The following is a 14,094-nucleotide window of genomic DNA, read 5'->3' on the forward strand; positions in this document are numbered from 1 at the left end:
AATGTGTTGCGAAAAATGAGAATCTTGTAGTTGTAAATGAAGATAATTAATTTGAAAAAAATGCTTAGGTGATGAAGGTGGTAATGGTAGGAAGGGGAAGGCCCATCTTAATGAGAAGGTAAGTGATATTTTGTGTTGTGAAATATGAATTTGGAATGGTAGCTATAGCACTAAATGATTTATACGGAATCATGTAGGGCAATGAGGGCAATGAGGAGGAAGACGGGAGTGAAACATGGCATGATGAAGAAGAGGACGAGGATGACGAAGTAACCTAATATCCCCCTTTATGTTTGTTTATTTAATTAAAGGATTGTAAAATGTATTGAAGCATTGAATATGATTGTTTTCAAGGTAATTGGACAATCGCGGAAGAGCGGCACAAGGGATAGGCTTCCTGATGAAGTATACAGGGTAGTTAGTTTTTGTGGTTGAAGTACGTTGATTTAATTTTATGTGTAGTGAATTGTACTGAATGAGAGATTGCAATGGCAGGTTAATAGGATAAGTGTTGGCGGAAGGTTGAAGGAGAGTGGGGAAGTGATTGCAAGGCGGGTGCAACTTAACAATAAAAGGGTAAGGGAATGTTTGTTTTAGGCGCATTTTGAAGCGTAAATGTGTAATTGTGTGCCTACAAACTGTTACTGATAACAGGAAGTAAATTTCAACTGCCGAGTCGAGACATTTGGTCAAATCGTAAAGCAATTTGATGAGAGAAAAAAGCGTATGGTGGCTGAAATGGGGTTTGTTGGATTATTGCACTTTGTGGATAAGGGTTTGCCAAGGAATTTATGTTATTGGTTGTGCACAATGGTAGATGTGAAGAGGAGGGTACTAGTGTTGAAAGATGGGTTGGAATTCCCTCTATCGAAGATACAAGTCCACTGGGTACTTGGTATCCTCATTGGTCTGAGGCATGTACCTAAAGTTTGTGAGGACGATGCGATGGAGAATGAAGTTGCAAGACTGTGCGAATCATTTGTTACGCGATGCCCGTCTGGACCTAGGGGAGTTACGCGGAAGACAATTATGGAAGTTATTGAGGGGCCTTTGGAAGATGACTCAGAATTCAAGAAGGCATTTATGATGATGGAGATGAATGACGTGATAGCCCCGACAAGTTGTCATCGAATGTCTGTGAAGATGCTCCCAGTTGTAAGTGTTGCAGAGAGGGCAAAAGAATACGATTGGTGTAGTTTTGTGTTGGACCATCTTATAAAATGTGTTGGGAATTTTGCGAAAAGGTTTTACGCTGATGGATTTGCGAAATGCTGCCGGTGGTTGCACAATATTTTTGGCGGTATGTTTTGTTTTATCATATAGGCATTATCTATTATCTAAACCCAGGTATTATTTGACAAAATGTTTTTTCATATAGCCATTATTTATTATGTAAACATAGGTGTTATAACCTTGATCGATTGAGGAGGAACCCTGTATCGTGGGGAGTTTTTCCACGAATGAAAGGTTGAACGAAGGAGGATATAAACGTTGCAAAGAAAGATGATAGGAAAGCATCAGGTGATTATGGTCGCCTCGGGGTAAGTAGTTTATATATATGTATGTGTTTCTTTTTGTTAGTAGCTGGAATAAGATATGTTGTGTTGTGTTTTTTTTTTTTTGTTAGTAGCTGGAATAAGATATGTTGTGCTTATAAAAATTTGAAGTGTGTGGATGTTGCGTACGGGGAACGTCATCCTTTGGAAGCAAGGGACAAGATGCCTGAATACTATGAAGTGGATCCCCAGATAATATCTAATTGTAGAACAACACGTAAGAGAAAAGGGGCCTTGAAGGGGAGACGTATAGGAAACTCTAAATTAAATCCTTATCAGTATAAGTTGCGCAGAGAAGAAGGCAGTAGTAATGGAAGGGAAATGCAAAAGGATGGAAATGCATAAGGTATAGGTACGTGTACATCTGCACCAAGATCACCTATATCATTGAGGAGTCACCAACAGTCAGAGGTGGAGGAACCTGATGAATGTTCATCACCATATGCACCCCTAGGATTAGAGAATGTTAATGTAAATGGGAATTTGCTATTGAATGTGTGTGCATTTGGAGACTCAAGTAGTAATAATACTCTGACAGGTTCCATGGAAGCACAAGTGGAAGCACAACTAGAGAAGGTGGTGGGTGAGTGTAAGTATGGTTCGGTAATAATGGAGGCACCCATTTTAGGTATGACAGTATTAGAGGGTTCGAAGTATAGTTGGAGGAAAATGAAGGAGGTTGAAGAAATAAGTGAAGATGAAGATAATGAAAGGAGGTCTTGTTCTAATGAAGGAGGTAATGCGAATGCGAATTCGGATGGAGAATCGCAAGTAGTGACCGAATTGGTTGGAGAACGAAGCCGTAAACATAGGAAGACAAAGACATCGGTTGTTTTAAGTGAGGAGTACGAGCAGACGTGGCGTCCGAAGGCAACCAACAAGGACAAATTATTTGATCTGATGTCGAAATGTAAGTAAGTTGTACTACAAGTTGATGAGATCCAATTATTTTTCAAAGTATTACATTGAATTATTTGTTAATGTAATATTGCCGGGGAAATCTAATTATAATTGATGTTGATGGGAACTACGCGACATTGAGTTGTTGCAGATCATTATCTCAGGCCCGTGGCCGATTAGATGACAATGTAAGTCTCCTGCTAAATGCCAAACATATCAGTGTACATCCTTTAAATGACGATTTTATGTTGGTCTGGTCTGGTGTTCTCTGTGTAGTATGTTCGAGTTGTTGCATGTCTTTATGTGAAAGTGTGGGGGCGGCGATTTGGAAGTAGAAGCAGGAGGTTGATGCTGGATCCGACATTTGCGGTCAGTTCTTGTGGTTAGTTATTTTAATAACAACAAAGATGCAAGTAACTCATTAATACATAATTGTTTTTTCCATGTAGATAAGAGTGCTGCAAGTAGAAGGAGATAGCTGGGAAAGGGTCGATAGGATTATCCAGTCGTGCATCAAGAACACGGAAGTTGCGTCATCTGTTAGGATAAGTGTGGTATGTACAATGTCATTACCCTTTGACAACGAACAATATGGAATATTGAAAAGTAAACTCAATTTCAGGTTTTTGTCCCTGTTATTGAAGAAGGTCATTGGTGGTGTGCCGCCTTCTCGGTAAACAGGGAAGAGGTGATGATCATAGACTCCTTGGAAACAAAAAAAGTTGTACACCTGCATCACCTATCACTAGAGAAATTGGTACACCTGATTTATGTATTATGGTAATAATTTGAAATATACATTATGCATTATGCAATATACTAATATATGTGGACAGTGCTACGCGATGGACCGGTATTTTAGTGTTGTCGACAGTTCCTGGGAGATTGGGAACGTGAGCAGATGGCCGCGTTCGACGCTGAAAATGAAGCAGCAGTCGGACTTGTAAGTTTATCTTAATTAGATTATGATGGGAGTCATTGATGTAAAATAATAATTTATATTATGTTGTATGTTAGGCATAGCTCCGGAGTTTACACGTTGTTAGCTATCAAGCACAATGCTGATCGTTTTGTCGAGACTGTACACTTGGTAATGTTCCGTTAATTTGTACATACATTCAACTAATAGAGGAGGTTTCCGTTAATTTATTATGAAATGGACAGGGAAACATTGTGGAAGAGCGTAAATGGTTGCTATGTGAGGATGTCATGTGCGACTTCAACGAGGCCCGCGAAAGTGTGAAGGCTTTGATGTCATCTTTGTGAAGGATGTGCTTTACTGTGGAGTTCAGTATCATTGAGCTTTGTGTGCCAGCTTTTAGAGTCTTGGACATTCGGTTGGGTTGGGCTTAGTTTAGTTATGATTTGTATAGTTTTGAACATTGGGATTGGGGGTATTGTTAGGCAGTTACTTTGAGTTAAGTTTCCTTGGGCTTTCTTTGGCAGCTTTATAGTCTTGTACATTGGGCATTGGGTTGGGCTAGTGTTTTGCATGGCAGTGAAGTAAATATATGATATTATATTTTTGTTATGATATTTATGAATCCATGTTTTGCATTGGGTTATGAATACATGAAACTAGTTATGAAGTAAAGTAATGGATTCATGAAAACAATTTATGAATCGAAAAAAACACAATTTATCACTCCATGAACACAATGTATGAAACCATGAACACCATGTATGAATCCATGAACACAATTTATGAATTCATGAACACAATTTGTGAATCCATGAATACAATTTGAGAATCCATGAACACCATTTATGAATACGCAATTTATTAATCCATGAACACAATTTGTGAATCCCATGAACACAATTTATGAATCCATGAACACAATTTGTGAATTCATGAACACAATTTGTGAATTCAAGAACACAATTTGAGAATCCATGAACACAATTTATGAATCCATGAACACAATTTATGAATATGTGTGAACCCAATCCATGAATACAATGTATGAATCCATGAACAAATTTTATGAATCTGTGAACAAAGTTTATGAATCCATGAACACAATTTTAGAATCAGGTGAAGGCAGTTTATGAATCCATGAAATAATAATAATACTAAATAATAATACTAATAATAATCATAATAAAATGGATGTCATCACAACAAACTAGTTACAAAATATAGTTAGAAAATAGTCGTTCGGCAATGACGACAAACTTGTTAGAAAATAGTCGTTCCATGACGACGACGACAAAGTAGTTACTAAATACTCGTTCGTGTTCCACGACGACGACAAAGTTGTTGTTCCACATCCAATTTGATAACCCGATTTGTCTTCACGTTGTTCCTGCGAAAAGCCTCTTCCTCATACAGGTGTTCCGTTTAGACTACAATAGTGCAACTATTAGTCACATTTATTACATTAATGACAATGGAAATCAAATGGAGTTGGTTTTAAAAGATTATAGACAATAATGACAATGGAAATAAAATGGAGTAGTAACTATCAAACGTACCTGAACATCACCCACGAATTGCGCGTGGGCGCCACCCTCAGCCATGCGGACATCCACATTAACGTCGTTTCCACACCACATCACAGCCATCCCCCCACAAATGCCGACGCCGTTGACGCACTCAAACTTCATGGATGTGCCTAGTAGTGCATGAACCTCCGCAAACTCATGCTGCGTCACCCTTGTTTCTAGTAGAACCATGACCACCGGTTGATGAACACCGAAGATAGTCCAGAAATGAGATACGAAACTAGGCCTCGCACAACCCCTGACACTCCAAATTAAAAGTGGGGTGTGTGGGGATAAAGGGTTAAGTTCACTTATGCCCCCCCTTAGTCGGACCATAGTGAAGTGCCACTCCTCCTCTCTCCTAACGCGCGTATCAGAAAACATGGTTATCCGTATGTGTGACATTGGGGCCATGATGTGCATCACATGAAGGTTGTGTACATAACTGGCCATGAGAACTTGAACGACCTGAGTTCTCATCAAGTATATGAAACCTGAATCAGGAATTGTGAATTTTGGGTCCACAATGTACCTAGCAAAATCAGGCACAATCTTTTTACTTCCTTCATCATCTAGCCTGCATATACTCCAATCTATGAACACATTGAATGCATCTGGTACCTTAATAAGATCACTTATGTTAGGTAGGTGGCCAATCCTGGCCGGAGTCTATGCTTCTTGCATCTTCAGGGGACTGTATAAAGTGCAATCAGGATGATCACGTCGAGGATTGCGTATGATCTTCCTCAGTTTCCACGGGGTGGCATTAACTTCCCCAAAGTAGGAGTTATCCCTCCAATAATTAATTTTGTTGAAATCTAATTCCGGCTTTCCTATGGGTGGGGGGATGGCATATATGGTGGACCTAGTTGAACATTCGGTGAAGGACCACCCTGTTGGTGGTTCGATGATGGGGAAATGTTTGCATATTCTGCCATGAGGGAGTTTGAAGATAAACAAGGTAATACGTTTATTGTGGGCATAAAGAAGGATTTACTATGGAGCAATAAGGTAGTAAGTTTATTTGCAGTTAGATATTACTATGGAGTAATATATAATAATATTACACACTTGTTTGCAGCGCACGAGTAATACTATGTTGAAGTTATAAGAAAATGTAGTCACCGTGTACAAGGTGAAAGAAATTGTGTTCACGAAATATATAAAGTTGTTTAACTATCAGTTATGAGTGCTGGAAAGTAGTGAACAATGAATGAAATAACTTAAGAAAATAACCGGGACGTAAATTATTTCTAATGAATGAAGAATCCATATTATTTCTAATAAATTATTTGTTACTAGCATGAATAATACAATGAAGTAATGTGTAAAAGTGTACGCAAGTTTAGCTTATATATCATTACTATTATTAATGGAAGTTAAAGTTTGTAAATTAGTTCTAATGCATACAATGAAGTAATGTGTAAAAGTGTACGCAAGTTTAGCATATATATCATTACTATTATTAAAGGAAGTTAAAGTTTGTAAATTAGTTCTAATGCATACAATGAAGTAATGTGTAAAAGTGTACGCAAGTATGTAGCCTTTACATAACATGCAAACATTATAAGGATAATGTGAATGTAATCACAACAAAAGTAAAATAAGAACACAATTATATTGCATAAAACATTCATTTACAAAGTTAAAAAGTACACTATTGATCTAACAAACGCTTACGATTATACACAAAACTTATATTCATGTAATAAACTAACTTATATTAAACTACATACAACTTATATTAAAGTAATCAACTAACTTAACAAACTTAACAAACTACATACAACTTATATTCATGTAATAAAAACTAACTTATTTTAAACGCATTTATTCTTGTTCTTCTAGTTCGTTCCCTCGTCGTCTAAATCGGTTTCCTTCCTCTTGTTCTTCTTGCTCGTTCCCTCGTCGGAATCGGTACATTTCCTTTTCTTCTTATTGCTCGTTCCCTCGTCGGAATTGGTACACTTCCTTTTGTTCTTCTTGCTCGTTCCCTCGTCCGATTTTGGAAACATGTCTTCCCCAAAAAGAAGAGGAAACCCGTCAAGGAAGTCTGCCCAGTCAATGAACAATCTAGCGTACAAAGAGACGGCATTAAAAAAAATAATGTCCCGTGCCGTCTCGGCCCTTGTATTCATCATATTCTTGTACCATGCAGATTCTTCAAGGAACTCATCACTGTACAACCTCCATAGCCTGCATGTACCACGAATTGCGTCTCTTGAATACGCGGAACACCTTTCAAAAATTTCATGTATCATGATGTGTTCAATTGACACCAAAGGATGGCGAGGGTTTTCTGCATCAGCATTTTCATTATCTTCCGCAACATTTCTATGTTCTTCGTTTTCTCCCTCCATATTCCTCTCTTGTTTGTTTTCTCCCTCCATATTTCTTTCTTGTTTGTTTTCTCCCTCTTAAATTTTTTCTTCTCAGTGTATGTCAATTATGAATAACTACTGATTATTTTGCCGTATTTATACACAACATAATTGTGTCTTTTCAATTGTGCCCTTTAGTTTTGATGTAGTGTGACTGTTCACTTCCCATGGGGTTTATATTAACTATATTGTGCCTCTTCATAATTAAACTCTAATTGGGGTTTATGTTAACTATACTGTGCCTCTTCATAATTAAACTCTAATTTAATTTTAAACAAACAGTTATTGTATATAATTTGGAAGAGGAGGAACAATTATTATGCGTCTGTGAACACTATTTCTGAACCAGTCAACACTATTTTTAAACAAACCAGTCAACATGTAAACCATTTTGAATCCCTTTAAACATGATTTTTGAATCCGTGAACAATATCTATGAATCTATGACAATGATTATGAATGTAAAACATTATTTATGAATCCGTGAACATTTAATATTCAAAACGTAAAAAGTGAATAGACTGGTAACAAATCAATACATGTGTCCTAATAACATTAGCACACACAACTCCTATGTAAAGATACTGAACAACCTTTTTATTATCCTGAACACAATTTTTATATTATTGAACAACCTTTTTATTATCCTGAACACAATTTTCATATTATTGAACAACCTTTTTATGATCTCGAACACTATTTGCATATTATTGAACCTTTTTATGATCCTAAACACTATTGTCATATTATTGAACAACCTTTTTATGATCCTGCATAATATTTTAATATTATTGAACCGTTGCCAATTAAATAATCATAATGTCCTTGTAATGTAACCGTAGCCAATTAAATAATCCCCATTATTTTCCAAAACTGCTTAATTGGAAAGCATAGTTTTGAGGGTTTACGAATAAGAAATGGATAGCAAAGGATCAACTTCAAGCACCCGTACGTGGAGGTCCTCCGCAAAATCAACCGTATATTGCAATCACAATACTACAGCCGTCCTCAGAGTGACAAAAAAATTGGGTGCTAATGCCGGACGGAAATTTTATGGTTGTCCCCTTTGGCCGGTGAGATACGAAATTTTGTTTTAATTTTTTATTATTACTATTTTATTTTTTCTTTAATATTGTGATCCATACTTTTCTGATTAGAATGACGGCGAGTGTGGATTCTTCAAATGGGCGGACGACGACCATGTGGAGACTGTATGTATCGGCGTTGGAGATGGAACTACAAGCAGCTGCAATTGCATTAAAGGCGTTGAACGAAGAGAAGGAGGTTATGCAGAAGTGAATTACAGAATTGCAGAAGAATAATGAAGATTTGTTGGAGTCCAATATAAATTTGAAGAATGAAATAACACAGTTAAGGATCGAAGTCCTAAAATGTGGCAGATCTGAGAAATCCGCTAATTTTGCTTTTTTTCATTTCCTGGGTTGTATTTGCCATTGTACTTTACGTGAAGGAGTAAATGCAAGCAATGTAATCGACAGTATCAATATTACTTTATGGCATTGAAATATTATCTTAGACTTATTTATGTTATGACTAAGTTGAGCCAACAACCACTGAAGTTAGGAGTTATTAGCCTTAAATGCATTAACCATGTCTATAAAAAGGGGTGCCAGGAAATTTAATCCAGACAAATGAACTAATGTTTTAATAACAATGAGTTCATCTTCGTCCGAGTCAAATTCCTCCTCAGTGGAGGGAATGTCCATATCCTCAACTGGATCTGACACAATTTCAACAAATGGTAGTTCGGCTCATCAAGGGGTCCCTCTTGCAAAAAAATGCATGTTCCTCGTCAAGGGGGCTGATATAGATGACGACGGTGTTGAGTATCGGATGAGCATGCACAAACAACTACGTGTTGTCTATGATGATTACGCAAAACGATCCGTGTACACCTAGCTTACTTGAGTTTGGTTTACCATAAAAAATTGTTACAACATGATGGGAGTCCAAATACTTACAAATTCAACACCTCCGGTGATGTTGTCCTTGCTTACAAGAGGGTAAAACATATTATTATTTTCAATGTTGGTTTTACGTAATTGGCAATATTTATATTTAAGTATGGTTTCTTTACATAATAGGACACCGATGAAGGGATTCCCGTAAATCCTCGAATGAATGAAGATAAAACCATCACCTTCACCATTCAAGATTTACGGACATGCCCAACTGTGGAGAGGTTTCGCATGCCTAAAAATACACCAATGTTGGAAATTTATGAACAATGGGCAGCAAGTCAAGGTGTGTTTGAAGAGAAAGTTACATTATGGCTTGATACGGATGTGCTACATCGACATGCTACAATTGAGCATTCAAATGTTTACGACGGTGCTATCATTTACAGCCAAGTGAACAAAGTCCAATAATTTAACGAGAAAGTTTATGCAAACGCAAATGTAGTATGGGTTATTATGTGTAATGTATGAATTTACATGAATATTCCGTTTTGTATTAATGTTTTAACCAATTATTGTATTATGTTTTTAGTTTATTTATGTCATTTAAATATTATTGTATTGCGTATGAAGTACTTTATTAGTGTATGAAGTACTTTTTTAGTGTATGAAGTACTTTATTATTGTATTAAGTACTTTGTTAGTGTACTAAGTTTTTTATTACTGTACTAAGTTTTGGAAACATTATAAGGAAACAACTATGTTTTGTATTTTATGTTATCACTTTTTTTATTACAAGTACAAAGAACTTCCCAATGTACAACTTTTTTATCACTTTTTTATTGCAGTCTTTGTTGAAGAAGTCTCTGTATTGATAAACCTATGAGCCAACGGTAAAAAACTTAGTATTAGTACACATAAAAACATAAACTACAATTAAAAACCAACACGATACTATTGCTACCTCACTAGTAGGCCACAACTGCAGCTCCAAAGGTGGTGATGGATTTACGTAATCCAAATCCTGTAATGAACAACGGCCTTGCTCAATGCTAATTTTGTGTAAAAAACCCCTTATTAATTTTTTGCAAAACCATCAAGTTGAATCAAGTTTGGTCTTACTAAATACCTGAGAGGGGTCTGCACTCTCCTTGCGTTTCACTCCTTTCCCTTTCCCCTTCTTAGGTGCTTGTTGCTGCTTCTTCTTAGCTTCCTCATTCTTCCCTTCATCATTATTTCCCTTCTCATTCTTGGCCTTCTCATTCTTCGCCTTCTCAACGCATGACTTAATTCTACCTCCCGTTTAGTTTTTTTCCTAGGGGGGTCTTTAACCGAGGCAACGTGAACTTCTATGCGACTACCTTCACATTCATTTGGGGACTTCTCTACCCTATTGCAGCTGCCAACTCCTACAGAACCATTTGCCAACTGCATCCATTGTGTGTTACCAACAGAAGTAGGAGTGCAATCTTTCAAGCTCATACTAGCTATCTTCATGGAATTCCGTTCATCTAGGCGTATGTTCAGTACTTGGAGCGTCTCCAACACAGTGTGAACATCACCATAGTTGGCTGCCTTCAAGCAGATTGGGTCAAAAACCACCATCATTCTATCATAGTTCTGCACTTCATCCGTCTTTGAGGGATCGTGATAAGCTACCTTCACCATTGTATGCTTCCGGAATACATCTTTCCGCCATCGTCGTAGTATGTACTTTTCAGGTATCTCCTTAATTTTCAACTTATTATATAACGATATTATATGCCTACATAAGATTCCCGCAGACTCAAACAACTTGCATTCAACTTAGCTTCGGTCGTCTCCATGTCTATAAGAACAACATATTCACAATTCCTATCAAGAGGCACCTCCTTTTTAGTGTCCTTGCAAACCACCCAAACCCTATCCTCATACGTATGTTCAACCAAATCGTCTCCAACATCCTGCTTACCAGTCCATTCAAGGTATAACACCTTCATACATTCATTTTGTATGTCCCTAAATTTAGCATCGGTGTACAACTTTTGGAACACAACCTCCGTCTTGAAAGTTGTGACAGCAACACGGAGATACCTTGAACTATTTGCATCAGCTTCCCTCTCCGCATTTGGTCTTGCTTCCATCGCGTTGCAATATTACTCAGCAAACTTGCATAATTTTGTGGTTTTGTGAACATAACCATCGAAAAAACTGTTGATGCTCTCACACCTTTGGGTTGTCTTCATTCCCACCCAAAATAGATGCCTCATGTAAGCAGGAACCCACATATCTCTTTCCAGAAACAAACCTGAAGAGTCATTATGCTAAAAACTTTAAAACAAATGCAGGCACATAACATACCATGCAGTAGTACATTTCTTCACTTACAACATAAGCCATATGTACTAAACCTCATGTAAGCTTGGTTGATAATTTCACTTAACAAACATACCTTGAAGCCATTCATCATCACCTAGCTCATACTTCTCTATCGCACAAAGCCAACTCCTCTCAAAAACTTCTGGACTTACACTCTCGTATATGGCTTTCGTCAAACGCTTCCTTCAAATCTTTGTAATTAGCATATGAATCAAGCTTCTTCCCAAATTTCATCATGATGTGCCAAATGCACCACCGGTGTACAGACTCTGGCATAGCATTGCGAAGGGCCTTCCTCATAGCAGCATCTTGGTCTGTAAATATTCCAATGGGTGCCTTACCCCCCATACAAAGCAACCATGTGCTAAAGACCCACTCATAAGTCTCCGCATCTTCGTGCGATACTAGCGCACAACCAAGCAATATGCTCTGCCCATGGTGGTTCACTCTAACAAAGTTTGCAAAAGGTAATTCATAATCATTTGTCAAATATGTCGCATCGAAACATACCACGTCAACAAATTCTTCGTATGCCACCCTCGACCTAGCGTCAACCCAAAGCACATCCTTCAAATACCCTTTATCGTCAAGTCGATGAATGTGGAAAAAAATTTGATTGTCAGCTGCCATCTTGTTAAAGTACATTAGCATCGCATTTGCATCTCCGGGCCCAAGTTTCAACTTCCGTTCCTTGGCAATCATATTCCTAAGATCCCTCTCTGTGATAACCATATTCTCAATACCATTTCGTTCACGCGCTAAGCTACTATGAGTCTGTGATATTCTAATGCCAACAGCGTGATCATTAAACAACCGCCTTCTAACAGCGCAACTGACCTCCTCCTTCCTAAACATGCTAATGAACCTCGATTTGCTTGGTGTTGGATTATGGTTGACATGATCCAAAACGATCCTCTTCACTACCCATTCCCCCCCCCCCTTCATTACATGCAACATACATTATAATAGGGCAATTGCATTTCTTAGACTTCCTAGTTGGCACTTCTACACCTTTACGTCCAACCGCAACCCACCCCTTCAATGTTCGTCTCAAGTCAGGTTTACCATTACACTCAGATTTCCAAGTGTAATTCCTAAACTCCTTCTTAACTTCTGCACCACTCACCTCTTTCCCTTTCACACCTACTTTCTTCAAAGACCCAGCTGCCTTAATTACACCGAAACCTTCCTGCTTTCCATATCTCCTAAAATAATCATCATCGTATTCCCATGTGCCAAATACCATTCCAACTGCATGTGGTTGCACAATAGTGTTTGACCCACAACTATGAGGATCAGGTGTCTCAATAACAGCCAATTCATCATTATCATGACAATTCATGTCCTGCAATTCCAATATTATAATATCCACACTTAAATGAAACATCAATTCCAATATTATATTTTCCCTAATTACTATACCAAATTAATGGTAAATTGCAACATGAAGTTATTACAATAGAAACAAAACTACATGAAGTTATTCGCTGCGAGACAAAATTACCCTTTTTTTTCTACTTCAATAAATGCCATTTATTCCTACCATTTCATCATTTATTACTACAACGCAAATAACAAATTTTTTTAATTACAAATTCTACTTACCTCCGCAACTGTGGGAACTGCATGTTCACCCGCGTACCCGTCCTTCATTATCGAATCCATAGCGCTACTGCTCGATCAATGTAATTTAAAAATTAACTATGTCCTAATTAACTTGAATAAATTCTTCAAAAATTCCTTATCTTTCTCGTCTTCTAATTTGTCTGAAGTTCTACTTCACGTGGCTTAGTAAACTTTAGTGAAATGTGGACATTTTGTGATTTAGTGATTTAACGACAAAAAACTAGCATTCTTGTTTGATTCATGAAATCGTAAAAATATAAATGATTGTCACTTAGTTATTAACATTTTTAAGTTAGTAGCTTTTATATTCGTTTTATTATATTTTGCTTAATTATTTGAAACGATAAAATAAAATATAATTTAACTACTCATTAAAATTAATTATTTACTTAAACACGTTTAAGTTTTTAGGATATTACAATACTTGATTTTATTGCATGTTATTTTGGATGAATCGATAGTGTTTGACTTAAATTTTTATTGATACGTCCATGCTGGGGTGTGGGAACTTGGGAAGGGTGGTGTTGGACGCCATTGAAGAAGGAAGAGAGAGATGAGGAGAGGGTGGGGCAGTTGGTGAATTAACGAGGCAAAAATGGATCACAAGTAAAGCACGTGCAAGTATTTACCAGTTCTTCCGGTGAAAGCAAATAAAAGGAGTATTTTTGGCGGACATCCCCAATAGCTGGGGATATTTAAAAATAACCCATAATTGGGAGTATTAAAGCGGACGCTCCAAAATTGGGGGTATTTTTATCCATTTTTCCTCAATAAAAAGAGAGATACTAGATAGTAGATAGAATAAAAAACCAAAGGAAATAACTATTCAATGCTGGGATTCAATAGGAAGTAGCACAAAAGGCTCTT

At 37.2% G+C, this 14,094-nt stretch overlaps 1 protein-coding gene across 1 annotated transcript; it reads right to left on the reverse strand.

The window, feature by feature from the left end:
• Positions 1–11,378: 11,378 nt before the first annotated feature.
• LOC125497823 (protein FAR-RED IMPAIRED RESPONSE 1-like) lies at positions 11,379–13,254 on the reverse strand. The gene is made up of 4 exons (XM_057394661.1): positions 13,207–13,254; positions 12,728–12,946; positions 11,754–12,540; positions 11,379–11,530 (listed from the first exon to the last, which is right to left on the reverse strand). Exons 1-4 carry the CDS (start codon positions 13,252–13,254, stop codon positions 11,379–11,381), a joined length of 1,206 nt encoding a protein of 401 aa, XP_057250644.1.
• Positions 13,255–14,094: the final 840 nt, after the last annotated feature.

The sequence above is a fragment of the Beta vulgaris genome, chromosome 5 (genome assembly GCF_026745355.1).
Source record: "Beta vulgaris subsp. vulgaris cultivar EL10 chromosome 5, EL10.2, whole genome shotgun sequence".
NCBI lineage: Eukaryota > Viridiplantae > Streptophyta > Magnoliopsida > Caryophyllales > Amaranthaceae > Beta > Beta vulgaris.

Coding starts and splice junctions, on each gene's coding strand:
- LOC125497823 (XM_057394661.1), bottom strand. CDS start 13,254: ATGAAGGACGGGTACGCGGGTGAACATGCAGTTCCCACAGTTGCGGAG. Junction 12,541..12,727: donor TAGGTGTGAAAGGGAAAGAG/GTGAGTGGTGCA, acceptor CATGTAATGAAG/GGGGGGGGGGAATGGGTAGT. Junction 11,531..11,753: donor CGAAAGCCATATACGAGAGT/GTAAGTCCAGAA, acceptor ATGACTCTTCAG/GTTTGTTTCTGGAAAGAGAT.